The sequence below is a fragment of the Anopheles stephensi genome, chromosome 3 (genome assembly GCF_013141755.1).
Source record: "Anopheles stephensi strain Indian chromosome 3, UCI_ANSTEP_V1.0, whole genome shotgun sequence".
NCBI lineage: Eukaryota > Metazoa > Arthropoda > Insecta > Diptera > Culicidae > Anopheles > Anopheles stephensi.
Genome location: NC_050203.1, coordinates 10,308,944 through 10,335,214, shown reverse-complemented (window position 1 = coordinate 10,335,214; position 26,271 = coordinate 10,308,944). Strand labels below are relative to the sequence as shown.

General features: G+C 44.0%; 3 protein-coding genes across 7 annotated transcripts in view; 1 reads left to right on the top strand and 2 right to left on the bottom strand.

Moving 5' to 3' along the window:
• Positions 1-8,660, top strand: part of LOC118513134 (lysosome membrane protein 2) — a 36,794-nt gene extending 28,134 nt beyond the window's left edge. The window contains exons 5-11 of the mRNA XM_036058560.1: positions 765-903; positions 997-1,200; positions 5,898-6,153; positions 6,226-6,354; positions 6,429-6,547; positions 6,623-6,748; positions 7,173-8,660. Coding sequence (XP_035914453.1) covers positions 765-903; positions 997-1,200; positions 5,898-6,153; positions 6,226-6,354; positions 6,429-6,547; positions 6,623-6,748; positions 7,173-7,670 — 1,471 coding nt within the window. The 3' untranslated portion in view covers positions 7,671-8,660. The remainder of the gene's footprint in view (positions 1-764; positions 904-996; positions 1,201-5,897; positions 6,154-6,225; positions 6,355-6,428; positions 6,548-6,622; positions 6,749-7,172) is intronic.
• A 1,733-nt stretch (positions 8,661-10,393) lies between these two features.
• LOC118513132 (LHFPL tetraspan subfamily member 3 protein) lies at positions 10,394-24,545 on the bottom strand. Of its 5 annotated transcripts, none has more exons than XM_036058554.1 (7): positions 24,448-24,545; positions 20,478-20,952; positions 15,328-15,461; positions 14,973-15,099; positions 11,485-11,625; positions 11,322-11,411; positions 10,394-11,185 (listed from the first exon to the last, which is right to left on the bottom strand). In XM_036058554.1, exons 2-7 carry the CDS (start codon positions 20,617-20,619, stop codon positions 11,076-11,078), a joined length of 744 nt encoding a protein of 247 aa, XP_035914447.1. In that variant the 5' UTR covers positions 20,620-20,952; positions 24,448-24,545; the 3' UTR covers positions 10,394-11,075. The 5 variants fall into 5 exon arrangements, with proteins under 5 accessions (XP_035914447.1, XP_035914451.1, XP_035914449.1 ...); XM_036058558.1 differs by having other exon boundaries at positions 20,478-20,907; positions 24,448-24,543; XM_036058556.1 differs by having other exon boundaries at positions 24,322-24,490.
• Positions 24,546-24,735: 190 nt separating this feature from the next.
• Positions 24,736-26,203, bottom strand: LOC118513133 (adenine phosphoribosyltransferase). The gene is made up of 3 exons (XM_036058559.1): positions 25,696-26,203; positions 25,390-25,627; positions 24,736-25,324 (listed from the first exon to the last, which is right to left on the bottom strand). Exons 1-3 carry the CDS (start codon positions 25,782-25,784, stop codon positions 25,088-25,090), a joined length of 564 nt encoding a protein of 187 aa, XP_035914452.1. The 5' UTR covers positions 25,785-26,203; the 3' UTR covers positions 24,736-25,087.
• Positions 26,204-26,271: the final 68 nt, after the last annotated feature.

Sequence of the window (26,271 nt, the reverse complement as noted above, 5' to 3'; positions counted from 1 at the left end):
TACACTTCATTAAAATTAATACAATCCACTATCGTGGACTCTCTATCGCCGGTGCACTTGTCGATTCTCGCGAGGGAAATTCCCTTCCCGCGCTGTTGTGCGATTTAATCGAGTGCAGGAGAAAACTTCACACGTGTATCGCTTTAGTGTGATGCGTGATAAAAATCACACACACGCCGGCCTCCGATTGCATTGGTTGTGTAATGTATTATGTAAAAATTGAATAACACGCACCCGCCCTCTGTGATTCGGTCACCAAAATAGATCGTTCTCGGTGGACACCTAATTGCCCCGAGGCGAGCTCTGGACAACGACTTTACCCCGACGGCCATGTGCCTAGCGCGCGTTCTACGTACGTTTCGCACCCGAGTTCAATGGTCAGTGGTGTCCGTCGGCCACGTTCAAGTACGACTAGTTTGCGCTCCGCACACTTGTTCCGCACCCTTATGGAAGATCCACCCATATGCCAAGAGGTACCCTCGCAAACGGACTCCGCGCGACGGATTAGTTTATTAGACAAGTAATTGCGTCAACCTAAACCTAGCGAACGAGTGAGAGACACTGGTTGGTACTTAGACCAAGACCGCAAACGGCAGCAGTAACCACACCACGCGATCAAGATCGTAGCGCAACTTCCAATGACCGATCCGTACGCAAGATCACGGCCGTCCGGTCTTGTGTGTGTGTTTACTGACATCCGCTCATCAGTGCCAGTGCTTTCCGAGCAGCTTCCTCCACTAATTCTTTTCTGCGCGTGCTTCCAGGGAGGATATGGAGAAAGTGAACATCAAGTTTCACGACAACTACACCGTGACGTACCAGCACAAGAAGATTCTGCAGTTCGTTCCTGAGCTTAGTGTAGATAAGAACCTTCGCATTACGACACCAAATATTCCACTGCTGGTAAGTAATGGCTGCGGTTGCTCCCCAGCATAGGATTACTAATATAGAAACTCTCTCTCTCTCTCTCTCTCTCTCTCTCTCTGCTCTCTACAGACCATCTCCACCCAAAGCAAGTACCTCAGCTTCTTCGTCGCAAAGACGATCTCGGTAATATTAACGGCGACCAAATACAAACCGTTCATTTCACTGACGGCCGACGAGCTGGTATTTGGTTACGACGATACGCTCGTCAGTTTGGCCCATCGATTCTATCCCCGAAATCGACGACCTATGGAAAAGATGGGCCTACTAAATGGGGTAAGTGCCTACCGCCTAGTTTGCCGTGCCGTGTGTCCTCTCCCCTTCATCACAGATTTCTTCTTCCGGAGCTGGTGTGCGCCTGCTCGATCATCCATCCTCACGCACTACTACCTCTAAGAGCATTGGGATTTATGGCAAAGAAACTGTAAAGCATCCGTCATGAGACCCTGAAACCATCATCATTAGCGAGTTCTCTCTCCGCTCGTCGATCGAGTCTGCGATCAACGCGAAGAAAAGCGACACCAGGAAGTTGCCTATAGCTGAGGCCTCCGGATTGCTTCGGTCTTTCTTTGTTTGCTGTTCTCTCTCTGTTTTCTCGATTCATTTCAGGTAGCGCTTTCCACCATTGATCATCATCAGACCTAACTTCATACACCTCATATCATCCGCTGCACTACATCTTCATCCTTTTCTATTACTCTGGAATTAATTCCTTCTTTTGCATATCTCAAATAACCATAAGTTCCATAGGGCTGTTCATGCAGCTCTCTACGTCACTCAAGGACCTTGACTTTTTCTACGCTCACCGACGGCCTAGAACTTCCCGGACAGTCAACGTTCCGAGGCAATAGGTTCGTTTTATTGCAACCACTAGCCACGAATAGCCCCCAGGGTGTTGATTAAACGTGAAGCTGCCACGACTGTGGTTTCTGATTTGATTTTTCCACCCATTTTGCCCCTATCGTATCCCATTGTTTGGGCGAAGTGAAGGGAGATGCTGAGAAGTTTTTCCACCTTTTAGCCAATGGATTAAAGAACGGATGATTGCTGTAATAAGCTTTTCACTTCCCACTTTTCTGTCGCTCGGGTTTCGCATAACTTATGCTTCGGTGTTTCGCTGTTCTTGTTGTGGAAATTAGATTAGCATTTTCTCACTGTGAAGTTCTGACTGCATGGGTGATAAGTTGCACATTCCTTTGTGCTATAAGGGAGAGGGAGCTTAATTTCAGCTCATTAGTGAAGCGCTGGTGTAACACGGGCACAAAGCGCTAAGGAAATCAATTTCAACCATTTTTCGAATGCATACCAATCATCACAAACAAACAGAGTGGCTTTTTGTTCTAGCTCACTCGTAGTACTATAAATACAATTCGTAGCGGATCATTTGCTGGAGGGCTATAATAATCACCAAGCGGCTCGTACCTTACGTGTGCCTCTAATCGCATAGTGCGATGAGAACTGCGCGATACACGATATGCATCAGCTAGGTGATATGCATCGAAAACATGGCGACCGGTGAGCTTACACACTCTCCACGAGAGCATGACCCTGACCAGCGCTTGGGATGCAGGAAGAGCACCTACCAATTATCGATTACAGCATGCACAACGGTTTAAACGGCTGATATCGCTCCTAGGAGTGGGTGAATTTCTTCCTAACAGAACCCATGGCCCCTCTACACAATGTAGGATGCTAACAATGATTTCTCCGTTGTGGCGAGTGGCATTGAACCTTACGCCCGCCAGCAGACAGTGACGTTTTCCTGCGGCTGTTCCGGATCGATGAGCTAGAGAGCTTAGGCAGTTCTTTACTGCAGGTACTATAGCTAATGTACTTGGTGAAGCGTTAGAGAGAGCAAAAAAGACATTAACGCCGGACAATGCCAACGATGTCTTAAAGGCGGGGGGGAGAGATTAAGCTAGCGCCACTGCTTCCTTTTAATTGCCAACCGTTAGACAGCTTTATTAGAGTCCTTCAGTGAAGAATTTGCTTCTTGTTTTTTCCATTGATAAATGATACAGCAATAGGAAAATGATTTAGAGTTAGTATCGCAATTAAATTTAATATTTATAATAAACACTCAAAGTAAACAAACAGCGTGCGAATTGTTTACATTGGATTGGGGAGCTCGTTTGACATTTCAAACGTCTAACCAGGCGTCTTAAACGTCTTTAGTAGATCTTTTGCTCTGAAGAAACAATTAAGACTTATTGGGAAATTTTTGAGTTTCCTTCCTAAGAAAATGTATTCTTTACGCTTAAAATATAATTTAAATGTAAATAGAAGGAACAGTATGAAAAGGACATCAAGGGCTAAATTATTTAATTAAACACTTAATGAGCCTCCAATTAGCTTCCGATTCTTCCCCGGCTACACTTAATATGGTAATGTTAAAGCAATACCCCCCAGACTCCTGCTAAAGCAAACAGCCATAAATTACTCCTCATCGCATCATCAAAAGTAAGTTATTCGATAAGATGTCTGGGGGATGGCCACAAGCGCCAGCGAAAACTCAATTTTCCCACAACACACCTTGCAAGGTTGCACGGGACAGCCTTATTAATTCGTTCCAGCTGAGATTTCTTTCATCCCTGTACGTACCTGCCCAAGTACCTGCGAGGGATAAAAGCGTTTCGAACCCGATGAAGCGTATCAAAAGCAGGGCAACCCTGACGGCAACCCTGCAGCCCTCGGTTGCTGCGTGGCTCCGAACTTTGCATCTTTGAAGTTCGGTTCGCCCGTACTTTGGAGCCTGATTCGGTTCGTGAAAAGGCGTTCGAAGGGTGTGAGTGTGGTGTGGCCCCACCTCATTGTATGTAAACAGATGATTATTACGCAGGCAGGCAGGCAGGTGACTCTCGGTCGATCTGTCTCTCTCTCGCGCACAGTCTCCCTTTATCCGGAGCTCAGACCGGGCGAATATGCTGATGAAGTGGGCGATAAAATAACTCACACCCCAAGCCATACGGGAGTTACTGAATCATCGTTAACAGGGCTCACGCTGGGGCCTGTGATTTAAAGTGTCCAGTTGAGGAAGAATCGGAGATTGCTTTTTATAGCCGAGATATATCTTGCTACTGCATCTCAGCAGACTGCTCCCGGGAGCAAACTGGAGCGCAATGGATGCAACAATTCCTTTGTTGTTCTAAGTGATGCAGGAAGTGATCGTCAGCACACGTTGCCCATCCGTGGGTGTAATTTATTGGAATTTCTAACACTTGAATGTAAATCATCGAGACAGCGCAAAAAGTTGTCCCACCACGCTAGAGCGAAATTTGAATAGAATAGAGAAAGGCAGTCCCCGGTAGTCACGTACCCTGGCGGGCAGTTAGTGTTTAACAATGTCTACAACCCGGTTAAGCTATTAGAACTGATTAGGAACAGCTAACTACCTAAGCTATTGATTACACCAGCTAACATCGACGATCATATTTCATCGATCTCGTGCACGTGGGAACTTCATTCTTCTACTACTGCAACAAAGTTTTTTTTTTCGTTCGTTCATTCTATCTGGCCCCGAGCATGAACCGCGAACCTTCTACCGGAGATCGCTATCGATCGAGCTCTCCCAACCCAGTCAGCTGTTGCTCGCTGATCGATCACGTTTACAGTTCGCTATCGAGTAGTACAAAACTTTCCATCTACTACGTCCTGCGTCCAGACCCACTGGAAACATCATTTTCCACACGCATCTTATCACGGTGCGTGTGCCGGTCCTATCACAGTGATCTTCAAATAGCGGAGCATGAACTTATCCACACGAGAACCTACTCCAGTGCGATTGCATAAGTTCTGTTTCGCAGTTTCTCTAAACACGCTTTTGTATAGTAATGTGCTTGCATATTCTGGCAGTAAGCCGCACGTCACACGCTATGAGGTAATACGGAACCGGGTTAGGTTGGGCGTGCTTTCCCGTATGAATTATCTTCCCGCCCATTTCGTTGGCCGTGGGGGTGGACTGGACTTTGCCGTAAGCAGAAAACGATTGAGAAGGAATTTTCCGCTCAATTGGTCCGGCCGGATCGTGCGGATGATGATCATGATGGTGATGATGATGGGGTGTTGAATGGGACAGACTAGTAGGAAGAGCATTTTTGTGTTATAAACCAGGGGAAGAAGGGTTGCACTGCTGACCTTCGTAATTGTTCCGTGATTTAGAGGTGCCTGTGGGTAGTTTTGCAAATTAAACAATGCTGTCTTTAAGTGTTGTGCCCTTTTGCACTGTTATTCTAATTAAATCTTAATGATTGCATTATTTTCCTTGATTTTCTTGATTTGTTTGATTTCCTTCATTTGTTCAATAAATTTTTCCTAGTTTTTTTAATTATTTAATCCTTTTTTTACCTACTTAATACTTTGTAATCTTACTAAAAAATTATATTCGATCTTCATATTCTTTTATGTTTTGTCAATTCAATTAAATATTCTTTATTGAAAATTCTTTTCTTGTTATTATTTTGTAGTTTTTTTTTCGTAGTACAAGCTTGTTCTTCATCTTAATTACCTCTGTTGTGTAATTTTTCCTCTATTATTGCAATATTTTGAATCTTTATACATTTTTTACTAATATTTTAGTGTATCTTACGAAGCTCGTTCCTCATTTTTTCATTTCTAATTTTGATTGCGTATACAAAATTTTGTAATTTTTTTGTTTCATTTACTAATATTTTCTTCATTTGTTATATTAAGCTTACTTTTTACTTTATTTATTCTCTTACCACATTTTGTTATATTTTTTACTGATTTTGTTACGTTTTTTTATTTTTCTTTATTTTTTCCTTCATCTTACGTTTCATTACATTTTGTTCATTATATCCCTCTTCTCAAAAAACACCCAAAACAAACTTCGCCTCCTCTTTGTTTTCTATTTTCGTTTCTGATTTTCTTTTACCCTCCGCCCCTCGCCCTGCTCCCCCACTCTTCGCCCCACCCTCCGCTCGACTCATCAACCATTTATCATCAACGCGCTGTAGAGAAACGGAACACTGACGGAGTACGCCACGATGCACACGGGCCATACGGGTATGGAAAAGTTTGGATACTTTGACAAGCTGAACGGGTTGGACCACTTGCCGCACTGGGACGGTGAACCCTGCCGCAGCATACAGGCGTCCGAGGGTAGCTTCTTCCCACCGCGAGACCTCACGAAGAAGGATACGGTGTACATCTACGATAAGGATCTGTGCCGTACGCTGCCGCTGGTTTATCGGGAACCGGTCGAGAAGGATGGTAAGTTGGGTGGAGTTGAAGGGTATTGGTTCTTGCACGGTATAATGTTTGTGTTGGCTCTCTGTTCTGCAGGAATATCTGCCGATCTGTACACACTCGCCGAGGATGCTTATGGACCGCCGAACGAAAACAATAGCTGCTTTGACCATGACCACTACAAGAAATATTACGGACTGCAGAACATTAGTCCATGCCAGTATGGTAAGCTAACTAGCTTGTTCGAATGCAAATATTAGGCTCTCTACAATACCTTCTACTTCCGCTTCCACTCACAGGTGCACCAGTCTACATTTCAAACCCCCACTTCTACCAGTCCGATCCACAGCTTCTGGACGCCGTCGAAGGTCTCCAGCCCGATCCCGAGCAGCACAAAACGTACTTCAAAATACAACCCGTAAGTTCTGCTAGCCTACAAAAGTTTCATCTCAAGCTCGGTATTTAACTGCTTAACTCACATTCAAATTCACAGAAACTGGGCGTCCCACTCGAGGGTCAGGTGCGGGTACAGCTCAATCTTCTAGTCGAGAAAGCTCCGAACGTGATGGCAACCAAAGACTTTCGGGATTTCGTATTTCCCATCATGTGGCTCGAGGAGGTAAGTGGCATTCCCTGTTCCTGCAAACGCCCGAAATTATGTGATTTGCATTACGAAGCTACAATTTATTTAGAATTTTTCATATTTTGTTTCTTGGTGTTGTCTATGACCTGATAAAGCGTGGTCTAACGATCAAGTTCGATCTCGTCAAACTTTTTTTAACATCTCTTAAAGTGGTTCACCGGATACGAGCTCTTCCCGATTGCGATAGGAAGAGCCTAGCTAATGTCCAACTACTTGAAAATCATTAGAAATTAGAGAACGTCTGCAAGATTCGTTCCTCCAGAAGGACTCACTTCTTGGAGACTACACAGAGAAGATTTCTTCAGGAATCTAGAGGTCCAAAATCCTCATATCAGTCCTATTCAGAGTTATTTATTCCTTAGGAATATATAATGTTCGCCTTCTCTGCCTTCTTCTCCAGGGTGTCAGTGAACTAACGCCACCGATCCGCCGATGGATCTACCTGGCGACGGTGTTCGCCCCAACCGCCCTGCCCATCCTATCGTACGGCATGATCCTAACCGGCGCGTTCGCGATGATCTACGTGTTCGTCCGGGCGTACAAGAACTTTGTCTTCACGGACGACCCAACGACGGAGCTGCTCGAGATGGGCCGGCGATCGCTTCGCCGCGGCAGCCATCTGATCAGTAACGGACAGCACCGGATACTGCACCGAGACAGCTACATCCTGCTTAAGGCCAACGGGGGCACTACGATGGTCGCGCCAACGGCAGCGGAAGCAGCAGCCGAGCAGGAGAATCTCGTGGGGACGGAAAGCAGTAATAGCAGCAGTAACAGCAGCAGCACCAACAATAACAATCATCTGCTTCACAACCACAACCTGCTGCACAGTCATCATCATCTGTACATTCAACCGAAGGACCAAAGTCTACTATCGGAGGAGGACTCGCCTGCCTAAGCCACTCATCGCACAGCACAATCGATCCCTCCGTTTAGATGTTTTTTTCCCACTTATATGAGTTTAATTTTCCTTGAAACGATCGCGAAAAGGTCCCCCTTCGTTTTCCTGCCCATCTCACCACAGAACTACTACTACCCCAATTACCCCGCCCCAATTACTCCGCGATCGTTTCAAACGGTGATAGAGACTGCTGATTATTTAAATTAATTACCTTTCCCAACTACGCCACACTCATACAAAAACCAGCCCATCGACTATGTGTGCCCTTACTACATTCCCACTAGTGTGCAAAACTTCTTCGTTCTTCGCTTACCTATAAGTAGAGATAATATTGTTTAAGCCCAATGTCGTAACGGTGGGCGTGAAACGTTCTACCCCGTTTTGCGCACTGCCATCCAAAACCAATTTCAAACGTACTACGCGCCTGACTGTGCTCCACATTACACATTAAGGGTTGAACCTGGAACCTGGAGGGACAGGGTTAAGAAGTGTTTGTGTGTAAAGAAAAAAATGTGTTAAGGTAAAAAAGTGACACTGATTTCCTTTAGAACTATGAAATTTTATGAATTAGGAGTAAAAATTGATAAAACAAACGCACACACAAAATAATGCTCAAAAAACCCCAAATGTGAGGAAGTGTTTGCTCAATCGTTAAGTCAGAAAACAGTGATAGCTCAATTTCTTTGCTATGTGTGTGGAACAACTCTTGTATTGGGATAATGCTAACAACAACTAAAAAGAAACGAGCGAGCTCCTAGTATGATTTCGGCAAAGTAATTTCCAAATCCTTTTCCTTGTGTTTAGTGCGTAAGTAGCGTAGTAAGTAGATAGTAAAAGCATACAGAAAAGGAGCCGAAAACGTGCGTAAGGTAGCTATGAATCATTTTAAAAAAAAACAAACGAATGTGTACCACAGATTGTAAATAGACGTGTAATTGTTTTATTCATATGTAAATAAAGAGTTTTTCCAATTTTTTGACTAAAACACTTTTTTCGAAAAACACATTTCCTTTTGCCGTGCGAAAGAAAATTTGAAGCACGCTTGCTTCACTTTCTATTCCTTCCAACTGTTGCTGAATAATTCTTCCAGCCAAAACAGTCTGTAAGTAACATTGGCGTCGGGCGTACGATTACGATTATTTTTTTATGAAAATCCCATCATCACACGCTAAAACTGTCTCTATATTGAGCAATTAGACGAGTGCCAAGCTCGACAGACACGTCGAAAGCCGTCAGCAAACATCAAACACTGCAGGGCACGTGGCTACCAACCTGCGTGCGAGACCTCATTGCGAAAGGGGCAAAATGTCTCGCTCCTGGTTTTCTTCACCCACTGCACTAATTATCCGATACAAACACACACGCACAGCAACGTGCGACATCAAGTTCAAGAGTAGCACGGGCTGCCCCTAAGCTGCCCGTCGAAAGTAATTATAACCGCCGCCCGTGTTTCTATCGATATTCACAGAGATACATCTCGTGTGTGTGTGTGTGTGTGTGTGTGTGTGTCCAATCACCTTGCTCCCCCTTTGGCTGGCGCGGTCGGTCACTCCCGGTCACTTCCTGGTAAATGGAGACCCGAGCGACATCCGGGGCAACGTTAATTTCTACCCTTGCGTGGCTGCGCCTGCTTACGTGCAGTCGGGCATGATGTTGCTAACCTGATGCAAAACGGGAGGGTGGTTGGGTGCCCGGTCTGGACCAATGGTAACATATTTTATCACTGACCACTGGGTCAGCACAGTACACGGTTCTGGGAAATTTATGAATGGAAAGTTACGTCAACGAATGGATGAGTTTGTTTGCTTGATGCCGAAGGGCTCGGGTGAAGGGATTCATAGGACTTTAGGGATCGTCCAACTACGTACGGGGGATTTCCCGCTTGTGCGCAGAAGTTTCAGTTTAATTTGAATTGTCACAAGAAATGGTGTGAGTCAGACTTTGGCTTCGATTTATTTATAGACAGCTCACAACGTGCTTGCTTTATGTGCCATACGCTAGATAAATTAAAATTAACAATTATAGTTTAATTTTTATGTGATTTTGCGTGTAAATTAGCTAATTTTCATAAAATCAAGGAATTGATTAGCAATCGTGTTCACATAAATTAAATTCAAAGGTAATTTATGCGGAGCTACTTTTTTCGAGCAGTTCGGTTTCGACCGTTTCATTCGAGCAGTTGGTAGCAGCCTAAAAGTATGCAATCCGTTGCATTGCTGTATGTATGCAACATTTACGAATTGTTCGTACGAAATCCGAAAATACGAAATCTGTTGTATTTATACGAAAATACGAAATCTGTTGATGCAATCAAGGCTTATTTTCCACATTTCATGCAAGTAAAACAAGCTATTTTGATAAATTACTCTGCAACACGGTTGTTTATTAATTTTTAGGGGAAAAAATATTAAACCGGCACGATGAGGGAAGATCACTAAGTTAGAACATCGCCGGAAATATCGGAGAAGAAGTCGTAGAATACAAATGCTTTCCGCTAAAGCTTGGACGATAAATTGTCATGCATGATGGGGTTTATAGTTAAAATGTTGTACATTAAGCAATCAGAAAAACGATTGTAAACTATCATTAAATGTTTTTGATTTATGTTGAATCTTTGTTTGGCTTTCATTTAATTTCATTTTATTCTCATTATTCATCTCGATTGCATTTACTTGTATTATACACCAAACATTTAAACAATCACCAACCAGTTCTTTTTTGTTGTAAAAGCCAACGTTTATTGTCTTGTATAGGGAGCGGTTCACAATTTGTGGTATGTATACGTTTTAAAACTTAAAGCATTAACAACTAATAACATTCACGCTAGCCGTTGAAGGAGGTTGAACAAATTTCAAATAAAAAACCCACATCAGTTCTCCGAAGCCTACTTTTAGACAGACCGTCAGAAACAATCAGAATGAATCCACATCCGAAAGCATCGTAAGAAATACAATAAATCGCTCGTTTCAGTTTTTCTTTTTCTTCTTGTGAACGACTCGTTAAAGCTTGAATAAATATGTACTTTACTCGTTGTAAAATTATTAACCTACTTTCGGGGCTTACTACAAAGCCGGATAGCTTACACGAATAGAGGTTCCTATATCTTCGGGATGTCTTGCACTAAAATTCGTTGCCACCCTGCGGCATGGGGCGTCGAGCTACGTAAAACGCACACAACAAAGATGGAAAGATGATCGATCAAGAATTGGCATAGGGGTTACACATTCGCTGTACATCATGTTTTCCCAGACCAGCCGGACATTCGTGTTTCGGAGAGCCTCGATCATTTACACACTGCGAGGAAGCAAACACACAGTCACTCCGGGGCTCTGCTTAAACGGTTGATTCTGTCCGTCGGGTGATTTTGTGGGTAGGAAAGTTTAAGAGCTATTTATACTATGTTTAGAATATGATGTGTGGAGGTGCCACCAGCAGCACGGGTTGTAGATTGAGCGACTTTCGCGAGCCAGCGATACTGGCCACATCCGTCACGTACGCATTGTTGATTTCTCCTGTTGAAAGAGAGCAAGGTTGAGTGAAAAACAGTTCAAACGAAGAAAGCAGAGTAGAATGATCAGTTACAAGTGCGCCAGATGTACTACCCAATCTTAATCTCTCTTTCTCTTTCTCTCTGTCTCTAATACATACTGCTTTGGTATTGCGGTTCCGGCTGCAAGCGGACGTGTCGTGTCGCTAGTATGAAGGATAGTGTCGCCAAAATGAAGCCATCGATGCAAGCTAAAAGGAAAGCAGCATTTTCAATAACAAACAATAAACAAAAGGATTCTTTTCATAAGTAGCCGATACTCACCAATAATCGCCAATGGATAGGCCCAGCGCAAACTGCACAGCCCGACTTCGAAACGGTTCGACTCCGGGCCGCAAACCTTACGGAACTCGTCCGAATTCCATCCGAACGGGAACGAAACGCAGGCAATCACCATGCAGAGAGCTAAAAAAAAGAAGGAAAAAAAATGTTATTAGTAAAAATAAAATTAAATCATTGTTTTGATTATTAAAAAGTAAATATTTTCATTTTTTTTATTAAAAAGTTTAATAATAATAGTTAATTTTTTTTAGTTTAATAACTATTAGAAATAAAAAGAAGTGACTCTCTCACGATTTTAGCTTCGTAAATCACTTAGCAAGCCAAGAGCAACAGTGCTGTCACACCCTGTGAGCTGCATTGAGTTTGACAGCCCTGCATCGCATTTAGAAGGGAAGCTTCTAGGAGAAAGCTCACAACTGCTAGTATTTGGCTTATTTCTTTGGTTGGTTGGTATTTTAATGTATTTACATTAAAAAATAAAGGCTTTAAGTGCTTTGTTCACATATGGAAAGGTGCTCTTATTCAACAGTCCATACAACAAACTCCATCTAAAGATCATCTTGTCTTAAAACAATCCTAGCCCCAAATGATCACAAATCCCGTACTGCACGCTGCCCCCGTAAACAATGCGATAAATTACGGAACCATCAGATAAAATTGCAAACCACATTACGCATTCGCGCGCGCGCACATGTCAGGCTTTCGCCGTTTTCGACCGTGTCTATAGTGTCACTGTACATTGCTGGGCGCCACTAATGCTCGACTTTACGCAAACAACACAGCGCATGTGGAACGAATTTGCATACATTACATTTATGGAGCTTTTAAGCGCCCGCGACAAAAGGTGGGAAAAGGGAAACCGTCGCCATCCGGTAACTGACCCTGGGAAGTTACAGATGTGAGCAGATTTTTTTATGTTTTTTTGTGCCATGAGTGCTTAAAAATGTGTTATAAAACGATGGCCCTTGGATGGCAGGAGGATGTATCAAAAGGGAAGATGGCGTCATAAATGTGCCAGAGATGTAGTACAACATTCGGATTTTAGTCACCGGAAATGGCCATTTCACGGTGGTCATCTTGCTGCCCCCCGCTAATTGCTCGGTGTTAATCTTCAGCAGGCTATGAACTGGACGCCATAATGTGCGCGCTGCTGTAATGACATTTACAGTAGAAAGTGGTTTTATTGCCGATGGTCAGAGAAGTCCTTCCAAAGGTGTATCATTTTCTTCTCCTAACCCTCTGTTTGACCCTTAATCCGATTTGATGAGCATTACACCTTGTTCGTGGTGCATTACACTGCTTTTATTGAACTGCTTCTCTCACTCTCAGATCACTGTAAGATCGTTAAGACATCGGCAAAGACCCACATCTTGGCCGGCATTGCGTCATATCTCACGGATCAACGAAATTACACGGACATGAGCCGGGTGCGTAAGCCAATACGCAACAACCACAAATAATAGTAGCAAATAGCGCACCACGCACTGTACAAATCTCATCAAATCTCGTTTACCGCCATTGCCCAGGTTAGTCCATAAGCACGTCCTGCACTGGGTCAGAGAATGAAGCAAACGAACCGAACAGTAAACAGTAAACAGCAAATGGAGCCGCAACATTTAAATGGAATTATTGGTAGGCTATAATAATGCACACGTTGGGGTGTGGTGTGCTATAAAAAGTTTGGTCCATATGGGTTCACGTGTTACGTAGAAAAACAAGACTTCGGCCTGAGATGTTTGTAAGCAGCTTATGAGGCTTTTTCGTTGTGAGAGAGTAGTAACCGATAATACTCATCTTAAAACTCTGCAATTGATACACTGTCGTTTTACATACAGTAATCTTCAAGAAGAGAGGTCGCCATATCTTCATCCCCGATAAATCTAACCTTGCAGCAGCAATATCCAGGCCATACTTTGTCTTATCCAAACAGCGATCCCTAAAACCCAACGACCATCCTAACTAAGTGTCCTCTCTAGCCGTATGCTAAACAGCTAAACACCCCAGCTAGGAGATAATTTTACTTTCAAATCGACTTTCACTAGCGAGATAATAAAAACCGAGCCCCCATACTGGACCCCATTTCGCCTGTGTTTGCAACATAGACGCAAATCTTAGCAGAAAAGTCAACAAACTGCACATCGTGTCTCTGGGGGACGCGCACGCGTACTACTCAAGAAACTAGTTCCGCGACTAGGAAAAAGAAGAAGAGAAGGTCAGTACCGAACTACGGAAATCGAAAACTAGATCGGACGCGGTACTTTACGCCGTGTTCACACACACGTATCTAGCGATAGATAGAAGCTTGTCCGACCACTTTTTCCACCCCAGCAAATGGTGCAAAATCGTTTCCATTTCCCTGCCGGCAGTGCAGCCTTGCGTTTGTGTAGCATTTATTGGAAAAAATGGGCAGGAAAAATGCGATCGTAAACGGGCAGCGATCGAGCGGACATACTAACAATGACCTACTTCCATGAACGAGCGAGCCATGACTGGGTAGCCTGCTTTCTTCTCCCGGACATTCCAGACTGGCCGGGGGGAGAAAACCAAGCATCCTGGCTGTACGAACGAACGATCGTGTGAAAGGCTGGGAGGAAGCGAGCCCGAAGCATCGATCATTTCTCTTTCGTTCAGGAAATGGACGCACGGTGGTCGCGAATACCAGTCAAACATTTTTATCCGAAACCGGTTTTCGGAAGTATCGGAAACTCGGAGCTCGGAACGTTCGGGGTGGTTGATGTGATGACGATTTCCAAACCATACAAGAAACACGGTAGTAAACACGACCTATCCGTCGGCCTTCAGCTGAGACGCTCTCTGAATAGAAGTGAACGGGCATCTGCATTCGAGCTGCATATTCTTGGTAGCGGGTTTTCCTGGGAGAGGCAAACAAACCGGACTAGAGGCATCTTATGGTTCCTCAGCTTTCATCCCAAAACGCCTTGAGGTGCACAACGATTACTTCCACGCCGATAAGTGCTTTACATGAGAAAGCCTTTAGATTGGACACACGACCGCCGACTTGATCGTTCAATCGTATAAATTGCCTCTCTGGGGTCTCCTCGTCCGAGTCGATCGAGTAGGTGAACGCAAATTATCCCCACCCACCGTCAGCCTGGTAGACTCTGAGCTAAAAAGCGACTAACTTTTACCATCCAGATGCTTTCGCTGGCTTCCTCCTTTTCTTCTTTTCCACTCGATTACAGACACGCTCCATGACACTTCATCACAGCATCCCAACGCCAATTACGATTTGCCGCTAATGAACTTTTTGCTGCCGCAATGAGGAAGCGACACATCAATTCAGGGCATGCCTTTCATCGATAATCGGGCCCGCGCGACGTGTTCTTCCCACAGCGGGTTATTATAGAGGGGAATTCGCGCGCCCTCCAAATTCCACTCGAATCATACGAACCCTTTTCTTCACGCACATTCCGAGCCCACATCTCGGGCTCGCACACGGGAACACTCACCGGAAAGCATCTGCATCCAGCCACAAATATGAAACACGGTCGTTGACTTCATGAACACCATCAGCAGGAGGCAGCAGATCGCCAGCACGGAGGTGGCCACGGCTAAACCACAAAATACGGTTGCAACCTGGAAAGCGAAAAAAAAACCGGACAATAGTCGTAAACGTTAATCTGTATGGTTTCTGTTTAAAATACGAAAAAAATTTCGTTTGGTTCAGATTAGGAATGAAGACATTACACAAAAGAACGCATCATCGCTGACCTGTTTCTTTTTTCGCAGATTAACCTATATTGTGCTTGCAGTACGTTTGCATAATCAGAGTAATGAAATTTGAATTTTAACTATTCCACTCACCTGAAACGCTATGGATTGCATTTCTAGTAGCTCCTCGAGCCGGCCGGTACAGCTATCGGTGAGATCATCTTTCTGACACACTTGCCACAGGCCGAGTCGTCCGCCGATGTCTGAATCTGCATCACCAACCCATTCTAGGAAAAAAAAGAGGGAAACAGTAGAACGTTTAATTTAGTGTATTTTGTCCTAAAATTCTTAATTTCTATTTTATGTAAAAATTTAAATGAGATGAACCACTGTGCATTATCGTCATGAAGCAGTAACATTGTCCCTAAACGTCAAAATAGTGTTTACAAGGAGTACTAGGCGTTGTTTTTTAGTATTATGGAGAGTATCGTTTGTAAGTAGAAAAATCTTTAAAAAAGTGTAAAATGTCCTCTGTTAAGCCATTGATCTCTATTACTATGAGCTATTTTTCTGTAAAAATAACAACACACAACGCCTCTTGCTCCACGCATACAGCAAGCTCAACGTAACAGTGTCAACAAAGATCAACGACCACATTTCTTCTTCGCTGCACAGTAATGGGGTTATTAGACGAGGGATTTTTCATCGGTGATTTTCTGTCAAAACGCGTTTGACAGATAAATGCCGGTCTGAAAAAATGAATTCGACATGCTCAATTCAGATTTCGATCGCGCTGGTTTTTTTCTGTCAAAGTGAGGATTGTTTACAGTTTGGAAGCGTTGTTTTGCCTCGCAATTTTTATTGAATATTATTGTCCAGTTTATTTCGTGTGATTTAAGATGAATATTGATGACGATATTTTGTTAATGCATAGAGAGCGATTTGGGACCACTTTGAACCGAAAAATCTCTAACCGAATGTTCGTCTGACCAAAGTGCTGTCGGTCACGAAAAAGTATCCCTATCATAATGGCATCGTCAGTCGGTGCCCGGCAGGGTACGATACGTGTTAATGATAAATATTTCATTCCATTTTTGAATAACGGACAATTCAAATGAAAAATAATTCGGATGATGGCAATAAATATCTGTGCAGCATATTGTGTTATTACACGGGCAGCGGGTTTTTTTCTGTCAAACGCCCTATTTGACAGAAAATCACCAACCAAAAAATTCCTCGTGTAATAACCCCATAAAGAACCAACGCGGCCGACTCGCAAAAACAGCATAATGACAAGATCATAATAACATTACACGCGTGAAGCTGAGACTCATTTCATGCGCCGTCAGTATGTGTTACATACATCTTGCCGATTGCGGAACACACTTTTGACACACAAACAGATCCCGTGCTGTACCGCCGGTCCATAGCCAGCGCAAAATTACACCATAAACAATCCATTAGCTGCGCGCTATAAACAACCAGCGCCGGGCGATTGTGGACGGTGTGTCAATGGAACCAATTACATCTTGCCCTGCTTGCCAGCACAACAGAACGCAAGCTGTAGACTACCGACATCTTCATCTGCTTGGTTGGTTGGTTGGTTGGCTCGGACGGAGCTGCAAATGTTAAATAACAACCGAAACCGAAACCCGGTAAAAGATTTATGTGCGGAAAAAGGTAACAACTGAAAACCCCGGCTTTTACCAGCATAATGTACCACACGGGGGTGTGTGTGTGTGTAAAAAGCTTCCTTGGAACATTTCGCGCACAATCGTTATGCTTTTGTTCGATTTAGAGCGAGCACAGGCACACAGCGAGCTATTTAATCATCCCGTCTTCCAGTGATCTTTTCCCCTTTTTTTTGTATCGATCGGTAATGGGGCATGCCAACAATATTCGTGTTCTGGCGTGGGGTCGTTCCTTTCGCTTGGTTTCTTTTTATAGAAATAAGTAATGCTCCAGATACTCTGGTCAATCACGGCGGCGAAAGGGTGATTGTGCATGCAGCTTTCCACTTCCCGAAACTAACAAATTATTCCCGACAGTAAAATGGCACAAACAGATCAACCTTTACGGTGGTGAGGCGAGTTGCATAAAGCTTAAGCGCTAACCACAAACTGTCAGGTCGGGTCGAGTAGGTATTTCGTCACGAAACGCAAACAAAAAAAAAATGCTGCACTTTCGTTGCGTAAGTATAGAAGAAAATTGTCTTGGAAGGTTCACTTGGAGAAGGAAATTTTTTAAACAGGATAAGAAATTATATTTCACCTTCTACAACTCTTTGAAAGAAAAAAAGTACCGTAAGTAAGTAAGAAATTAACCTTTTCCTCATCGCATTAAAGCTAACCGTTTCGAATCCATCATTTTAGGTTTTCCACGCGATCGCTGTTCAAACCATAATCAACAATCACAACAAAACAGTTACATTGATCATCGCTCGATCGTGCATTAATTCACCAAACAAGAAGGGAATTTACCGATGCTATTGCCAACATAATAAGACGCGAAGCAAGTTCCTTCCTTCCTGTGGGGTTTTTGTTTTCGCAAACGTTACGTTAGCCGACCCGGCAAAGTAATCATCTCCGGGGGCGCAAATCGCTTATCATTGGCTGTTTGGTGTGCAAAACGGTAAGCAACGGGACTGGGAAATGATTAATTAACGTCAGGCCGGCAACAGTTCGCATGCAACGGCACCGATAATGAGCTGCAGGCAGGCTGAACTTTGCGCATAATCGAACGATAAACTGAAGTTCGCTGAGCATGGAAAAATATGCAAATGCACACACTCTCAACCCCAGCCCAGGTTGTGGCTTTTGAAGGGGGCAAAATGGGAGTACTTCCGTCAATCAGTTATAACAAAAAAAAAATACGGTAATTTAACGGTGGCCCGTTGAGATGAAAATGGCTAAATTGCCAATTTTTCTTGCACAAGGAAAAAAGCAAGGGAAACTACAATGGCTAGCATGGTGTGACACATTCGATCGTGGTGCGCTTCCTGGATAATAATGGCAAATTCGTTGTTTTTTCTCACCTGTAAACCGACTCAAGCTCAAATATTACCACCGCCGCTAAACAATGGCAATCAATTCAATTCGTCTTAATCGGATGACGAATCACTACCAAGACGGCTGGGCGTGAGGATAATTGTACTTTTTTGCTTAACCACCCCGATCCGATTATTAGACTCGCAAATCCGGAGAAAAAAAATGAAGCAAAACTTTTACTTTCCGGTGGTATCGGGGGGTATTCGACCACATTGCATCATATTTCCCGCGTGCAAATCGGCAGAGAGAGAGAAAGGCCGACAAACTGCACAAGCGGAGCGGACCGATATGATCGTTGTGGTTATTATGATTAATTTTAGGTATTATTTAAGCACAGCAGTCAGTCGGTCGGCCGTGCGGTTCGTCGCTTGCTGTAGCGTTCAGAGCTTTTGATTGGAACATCACCCGATGAAGCTACTGGGCGCGTTGGCAAACAAATCTTCACCATCTTCGCTCAATTTATAAACAATATGAAATTTTGAAACTGTGGTCACTGAAATTCGCCTGCCCTTCCATCGTTCGCTGCGAAACGATCACATACACAGCAGCACGGCGAGTCGAGCTTTTAACGAGCTTGCGAAAATGTCCGCAGCCAATTGTCGCGATGGCAAGAAGCCCTCTCTTTCTTTCTGTCTCGCTCTCACTCTCTCTCTCTCACCAGCGTGTACGGTGTCTCCACGTAAGGTAATGGATGTTTGGAAACAACTTTTAAACGAAAAGGTCACACCGCACACCGCATCTGGCTGGCGAGGAAGACGTGCGCCACCGAACGGCACACGGACACATTTGCAGCTTAAAGTGCACCACCACCAGCTAGACTGACAGAAGAACCCATGTGAATGCCATAACAACCACCAGCGTAAGGCGCATCCATCGGGGGACACAAAAAAACGGTGCTGGAATTTGGCTTTCAACCAGAGCTTCTACTTTAGTATAATTTTACAGTTTCAGTTAGAAAAAAAAAACACAGAGAGAACAAGCAACAATGGATGGACCGACTGTGGTGTTCAGTTTCAGTTTCAATAGGATTGATAACCATTGTGGTAAGAATGAAACCCAGCGTCGCTTTACATTAAATAATCGGACCCTTTTGATCGGCGGACCATGCGGGAGGGTCGGGGTGCGTTCCTCTTACAAATTGCACCACATCGTTTAACAAACATTCATTGTGTGCTATTTGTGTGGTTTGGTTTACCAGACAATGGGGTGTGAAGAAGGGAATATTAAGCAGAGTGGCATTATCTCATTGCCCAAGGTTAAGGGCTTATCTGCAGCATAAAAGAAAGGCTTGAGATAATCTCTCACTAAATATTCTAATCTAGCGCGGAATCGTTGGGTGTATTCATAAGTAATGATGTTTTTTGTGAAATTTATTATTTGGTTTTCTCTTAACGATTTTCTTCAACTAACTGCACAGCTTATTTAAAAACTTCTCTAATTTTTATAGCAAAAAAAATCCTAGCAACATTTTGTTTACATTTTTAGAATTTGAAACTTGAAAAGAGATTAAAACAAAAGATTAATATAAAAAAATAACTAAAAGTAACTTATGGTTTGAAGAATATTTAAAAATTGCTCAAAAATAAATAAATAAAAATATTTTCTGAAATAACATTGAAATAGAATTTAAGTTTAGGTCAGCTATCATTTAATTAAAAAATGCTTTACTGTGCTGTGCTGCTGTGCTTCTAGGTAAGATACAAATACCTTACATTTATTTGAGATCGTTTTGAACATTATCTAAATATTAACTGAATGCCAATTATATGAAATAATTTTAACACAGTGAAACAGTCTAATCTGTCTTTGCTGATTTCACGAGATCTTTATCTGCATGGGCGCATCAGCAGCTTCAATGTTCAGTGCCCAACAAATAGAAGTTAGAAGACTCTCTGAACCATCGCTCGATTTTTCAAAGGTAGATGCGTAAATGATCACACATAAGATCACACATAGGAACCACGATTATCCCACAGATAAACGCTTTGAAAAAAAAACGACACTACCTACGAGCACACCTAATAAAACTTTAAAAAATATAAAACCATTACTCGTTTATGCAATAGCCATACAATTTCGATTACTTATTTTGCTAAACCAATCTAAACGCTCACGTAAATATAGTGTCCGATCATCAGGTCACGTTTTGTTTGAGAAACATTTTATTTTTTGTTTTCCAAAACACCCAAAACAAAACCGCCGCAAGCCGCAAAAAGCTTGACTTGAGCTTGACACCACCAAAAACCGCATGCTTACCTGGTGTTACGAACGCGACGACGCTGATGATCGCGTAGCAAATGCTAAAGATCGCCCACAGAACGGCGATCGCCTTCGAGTTGCGGATGTAGTTCGTCGCGTACATGTGGCTCGAGTCAACGTACTCGATCTTCGTTCCCATGGTGCACGAGTTTTCGCTTCAACTGTGTGTGATTGTGATCCTTTCGCCACCAGTTTTTTCTTAAAGGAGTTTTCCGTCACACTCAAGATTAAGCTACCACTTTCACACACAACGCACAAACACGCACACACGCGTGATCGTATGCAAATAATGAGTATTTCCGCATGAATTGATCACCACAAGAGGGAAAAAACACAAACAATGACTGTCACCGGGGTGTATAGATTTTCACTTATCGTTTCCCTGTTTTTTCCTCACTCAAACCTCTCACTATTCGGGCTCACTTCACTGGACACACAGCAAAAAAACAAAAAACAGCAAGGTGATGATTCCCTGGTCGAAAGAAATTAATCGTATTAAATGGAAACAAACAGGCGCGAGCAAGCGAACGGTCTTCCGGCCGTGATCGTCACGTTTCAATCTTGGTTGTGGAAAAGCAAAAACAAAAAGGAAAAGGTGTCGTTTCACTTCGCCGAAAGATTCGCTTCTTGCTGGTTGCAAATAGCTTTTAAAACAACGCGATACGAACGATCTGTTTCACACTGTTTATGGGACGGTTTAGAGCTGAAACCTGCTCTACAAAAACCGATTCATGTTGTAAAGCGTTTGGTTTCTCTTTGCCGAAGATGATGGCATTGGGAGGTGATCTTCGTCCCACGATGATGGTGATGACACCTCAAAACCAACAGCCAAGCATCATGAAGCCTACCGATCACTCAACACGTTTCGATCGTTTAATCGACCCGCATTAATCTTCACTTTAACACTGATTTACCCACGAGATGAAATGATAAACAATTCCACTGCATTTAAATCGTAATAATTTCTCGCTCGCTCTCTCTCTCTCTCTCTCTCTCTCTCTCTCTCTCTCTCGCCCCGATTTTTCCTCTTCACTACAATGACTCGCTGATGACTCGCTCAGGATAAGCAGATGTGTGGAATGAGGCGTTTGTTTTAACAAACTTTTACACCGTTTTACATGCCGCACGATATTAATCGCATACCATGCACGATCATTAAAGAGGGCCACGCAGCCCTCTGCTGCTGCTTTTGCTCACACGCCAATAATGAAATTTATGTAATCAAAATCAAATCATTGGCATCGCTTAATCTTCATCCGGGCTCGAGTACTCGTGGTGCGTGGTGAAACCCCAACCGATAGTAAATGGTTCCGCTTTTCGGGGCCTTTCGACGCTCGATGGGAAGAGGATGCCATTATGATTGTGTGTAACAATTGGAGGGAAAAGCATTTTTGGGCAGCCGGGAAAACGACGACAGGGGTAGTAAAACAAAACCCTTAAGCCGCGCGAGGTACCCACCGTTAAAGATAATCGAGAAGCGAGCGTGTGTGTAAGGTTACATGATTTTCTGTAACGAGATATAAAGCTCACCCAAGAGCTTCGATGCTCACATCGTGTATCGCTTTTAGTGTTTTTCTTCCTCCTCACTGCCTCCCCGGTGGTTGTAAAATTTTATCTAAATTACGACTAAAAATATCACACTTTTCTTCCGTTTCCGTCGCGAGCTTTTAGTGTCAGCCGGAGTCAATTGTTTTCCGTTGCAAAAAACTGTACGAAACAAAAATTCCACGCTGCACAATATTTCTAATTATCCAAAGCGGAAGTTTTGACTCTTTCGCACAAGGTTCGCCCTTTACGCGCTCGTTGAAGTCTTTCGTACGGGGCCGGCTTGCGTAACGCTTTAACACCACACACCCGCACACGGTGATCGAGGGCAGATATCTTGCTCAAACACACACACACACACACACGCGCGCCGTGATCGTCAAGAGAAGAGCTTACAGAGATGATGATGATGATGATGATGATGATCAACCTTCCTACTCGATCCCAAGCACCCAAGTCTTCTTCGGTGTTCGTGATCCGACACGGTTTGCTGCACCTGACGCGTGTAAAGTCGGGCGGCAGAATGCCTTCTAATGTCGGTCGGTTTTTCGTCTTTTCCCTTCGATTTTCCTAACCAAGCTTTGACCTCCTTTCGGTGGCCCTTTCTTGCCGAGCGGGTGCTAACTCTTCTACCGCGCTGACATTTTGATCGGTACAGTCGGTACGATCGTGCTGGATCTGGGTTCAATCTAGCGCACACACTGTGAGGTGAGGATCGGTCGATCGTGTTTTGAATTGGAAATTGTAGATTTGAAACTATAAAACAAAAACGCACTTGCTCAAACTCTTTCTCCAGAAGTGATTCGACATTTAGCAAATCAAAACTATTTGTCAACCAGAATGACGGAATCAGCTTGCAAAGTGCTAAATGGCAGCAAGAGTTCGAGAAAACATCCAACCAGGCGAGTCTCGGGACAAAGGAGGTTCAACCTCATCCACGTCATGCATCGTAAGTCAACTGTCGTCCATCACACCATGGGACGAACGGCTTCCAACGGCAGGTTTCCCGAATGCGCCGGTTCCTCTTTCCCAGACAAAAAAGCTTCAACCGCCCAAGCCAAAGCAAGCGCTTGAGGTAGAGTCATGTAGCGCTTTACCTTTCTTTCCAAACGATCGTACGCGGTGTGTGGCTGACCCATGAGAAGTACCTCGCAAAGCCAATCGTGCCTTCTCCTTTCTACGTTCTCAGGTCTGCTCAGGTGACCGAAACTGAGCAAGACGCACACGCACACACGCGAGGTAGGTTTTGCGGTCGATGCGGAGAATTTGACTCTAGACACCTACCAGCTAAACCTGCCTGAATGTCTGCTTGCCTGTTACTTTTAAGCTTACTGTGTGCGCGATCGCGCGCGCGCGCGCCTTTTGTCGGTAGATCTTGACGGGTTTCGTGCGTTTGTTGGTAGGAGAATTTACCTCCTTGGCCCGTTGCACACACATCGACGGTAAATGATTCATCGACACAACCAGCTGTTGTGGTTGTGGATATTTGCAGGGAAGCTGTGAACTGGCTGGAATGTTGGTTCCACTTTCAGGAGGCGACCTTTAACAACCTTCGCCACAAATTGCATCTCGACGCGTATCCCTGTTTCCGATGAGGAAAGGCACACTCTCACTTCGGCTCAAGGACGACACGTTCGCTTGGAGCCGTCCACGGCATCATCCTTTCGAAAGAACGCGACCCAGCATCGGCGAGTTCCCAGCAGTTGGATATCTCTTGGCACCATCTCATTCCTAGACAACAACCCGCTGCAGTCTGTAGCGATAACTAACGGACCCAGAGGCGATTGTTCGCGCAGTTCTATTGCACCGCTCGGCAGTTGTTCCCACGAAAATAAATTTATTTCTTCATTCTTCCGGCGCCTTTCGGTGGCCGCCAGCGGGTAAATAGACACTTAAGCACACTACAATGATCATTGCTGGTACTCTTGTGACCTGTTTCTGGTTGGTGTTAAGGGTAGCTGTTCGTTTCTGCGAAAGCTTCAACAACACTGCACTGTTGTTTGCATAAAAAGCTTTCTTCTCTCTGCTGTTCCGTGCCCGTTACCGATGGCAGAGCGATGCTAATGAACGAATCGGGAATTCTTTTCAACAGTTTCCGAAATTAGCACACCGCCACCGTTTGGTTCGATTTCACTAATGGACTCTCCGTTCTCATCCCCGTTAAGAGGTTGAAGCTGGCGTCTGCGGACGTCTACACAACAACCCAACGGCAGGGTCAATAAGGGTACACCACAGAACAATCGTCTTCTACGCGATCACGATCACTCTTAGCTATAGACACACTAACGTCACATACAACAACGTCGACGACGACAATCGTCTGCCTTGCATAGGAACGAAACTTGAAACTTATGCTGACGCTGCACACTTTCCACCCTGTGGGGCACCCTTGTTTTTCGCCTTAACGGTACAACCAACTTACGGAGACGATGGTCCGCTTCACCCGACCATTTGCAAGAAACTGTGAGATCAGAAGTCAGGTCTGCGCACAGCCGTTGTCCGTGGCAGGCACACAAAGCAAAGATCACGAAAGTTTATGCTCTCGCTCTCTCGTTCCCGCTTGGTGCATGCTGCTACCGATCGCGCTTACCAATACAACCCCAGCAAAGCACACCCTTACACACGGTGGGGAGGGTGGGAAAAAAGGCGGCTTATTTTCGGTGTCGAACTTTTGCTGCTCAAGTCAATTACAATTTATAATTTCCTACCATTAAGTGTGAGAACATTAAGCTATTTCGACGACGGTTGGGCTTTATTTGATCTCTAATTTTGATTAAAAAATTAACTACTTTTAGCTACGTTTATTGCTGCTGTTCCTGAGATTTTATCAATCGATATCGGAGGCGAATTATGCTTAACATCGAAAAGAATCGATCGATCACATAGCTGAGCTGGCGAAAAGGACTAAAACAACGAGTAACGAAAAAGCTGCTGCCGCGCGGTCTGTTTAGGTTAAACTTATCTGTTAGGACTGTGTCTTTTCATGTGCGCATCAGGAATTATCACGCAGTAGCGGAAAAACGTGGCGTGCTTCTTGTGACGAAATTTTTGGAACACACCGTTCATTCCACGTCGTGGTATTGTATAAAGGAATGTACTTTTGAGCCGGAAGCTTCAAGCTTCTTCCTTCCGCCTAGCTCGGTTAGCTCTATGATAACTACGTTGCGTTCCACTATTCCACCGAGTTGCTGTACGAGCTTGTTGGCCGCGTCCATCGTACCGCCGGTGGCTAGCAGATCGTCTATTATCAGCACCTTCTGTCCGTCCAGGATGCTTCCTTTTTGTATTTCAAACACATCCTACGAGACATAGACGCTTATTAGGTATGATTTTTGGGAAGCTAGGAAAAGAATTATTTACGTACAGTTCCGTACTCGAGTACGTACTCCTGCTGGGCGCAGGTTCCTGGGAGTTTGCCCTTCTTTCTTATCGGTACCGATGCCACACCTAGCTCTGCGGCAATCAGTAGACTGAACAGAAATCCTCGTGCCTCTAATCCCACTATCACCTGAACGTCTGGGCAAGCTTCCCGGACGTACGACACGAGCACGTTTTTGATTGCCTTGCAAACCTCGCCATCACGCAGTGCGGTAAAGATGTCTCTGTAAAAACACGAATTAGAACTTCTTTCCAAACCTCCCAAAAGATTAGCAGCGTAGCCTTTACTCACTTGAAAAGTATTCCCTTCTTGGGGAAGTCCGGATACTCGCCAATGTGCTTCTTAATCAGTTCCACATTCGCACTCTGATCGCCAGACATTATTGTTCTTGCGGCTCTAGCTACACAAACACGCGACAGATCTAACAAAGGCCAGTGTCGATTGTTCTCGTTTGGAATGATTGCTTCTTTGGCTTTTAGGAGTTTTCTGTTGAATTATGCCGGATTACACGCACAGCATCCGACCACACGATTTGTTGATAACAAAAATGAGCATGATAACAAACCCGGCGTTTACAAAACGTCAAACGGGTTGCGCCTTGCAGCAGATGACTGTCGCAAAGGAAGTACCTTTTCTAGTGATAATGTCCCTGAAAATTACTTCAACATGCCCGGAAACAAGAATCCTGGGCAGCGAAGTACTTTTACAAAGAAAAGATCAAATAAAACTCTTGGTTGGTAGTGGAAATTGATGAATTTGCCCTGCCCCCACCAACGCGGTTTGTTGACATCAGTTGACAGCTGTCAAATCCCTTCTGTTATACTGCGTTATGGATCAAATCAGATGAGCCAGTAGAACAGAAGTAAC

Coding starts and splice junctions, on each gene's coding strand:
- LOC118513132 (XM_036058554.1), bottom strand. CDS start 20,619: ATGGGAACGAAGATCGAGTACGTTGACTCGAGCCACATGTACGCGACG. Junction 11,412..11,484: donor CTATCCATTGGCGATTATTG/GTGAGTATCGGC, acceptor CTTTCCTTTTAG/CTTGCATCGATGGCTTCATT. Junction 11,186..11,321: donor GGAACCGCAATACCAAAGCA/GTATGTATTAGA, acceptor CTCTTTCAACAG/GAGAAATCAACAATGCGTAC.
- LOC118513133 (XM_036058559.1), bottom strand. CDS start 25,784: ATGTCTGGCGATCAGAGTGCGAATGTGGAACTGATTAAGAAGCACATT. Junction 25,628..25,695: donor AAGAAGGGAATACTTTTCAA/GTGAGTAAAGGC, acceptor GTGTTTTTACAG/AGACATCTTTACCGCACTGC. Junction 25,325..25,389: donor ACGTACTCGAGTACGGAACT/GTACGTAAATAA, acceptor TATGTCTCGTAG/GATGTGTTTGAAATACAAAA.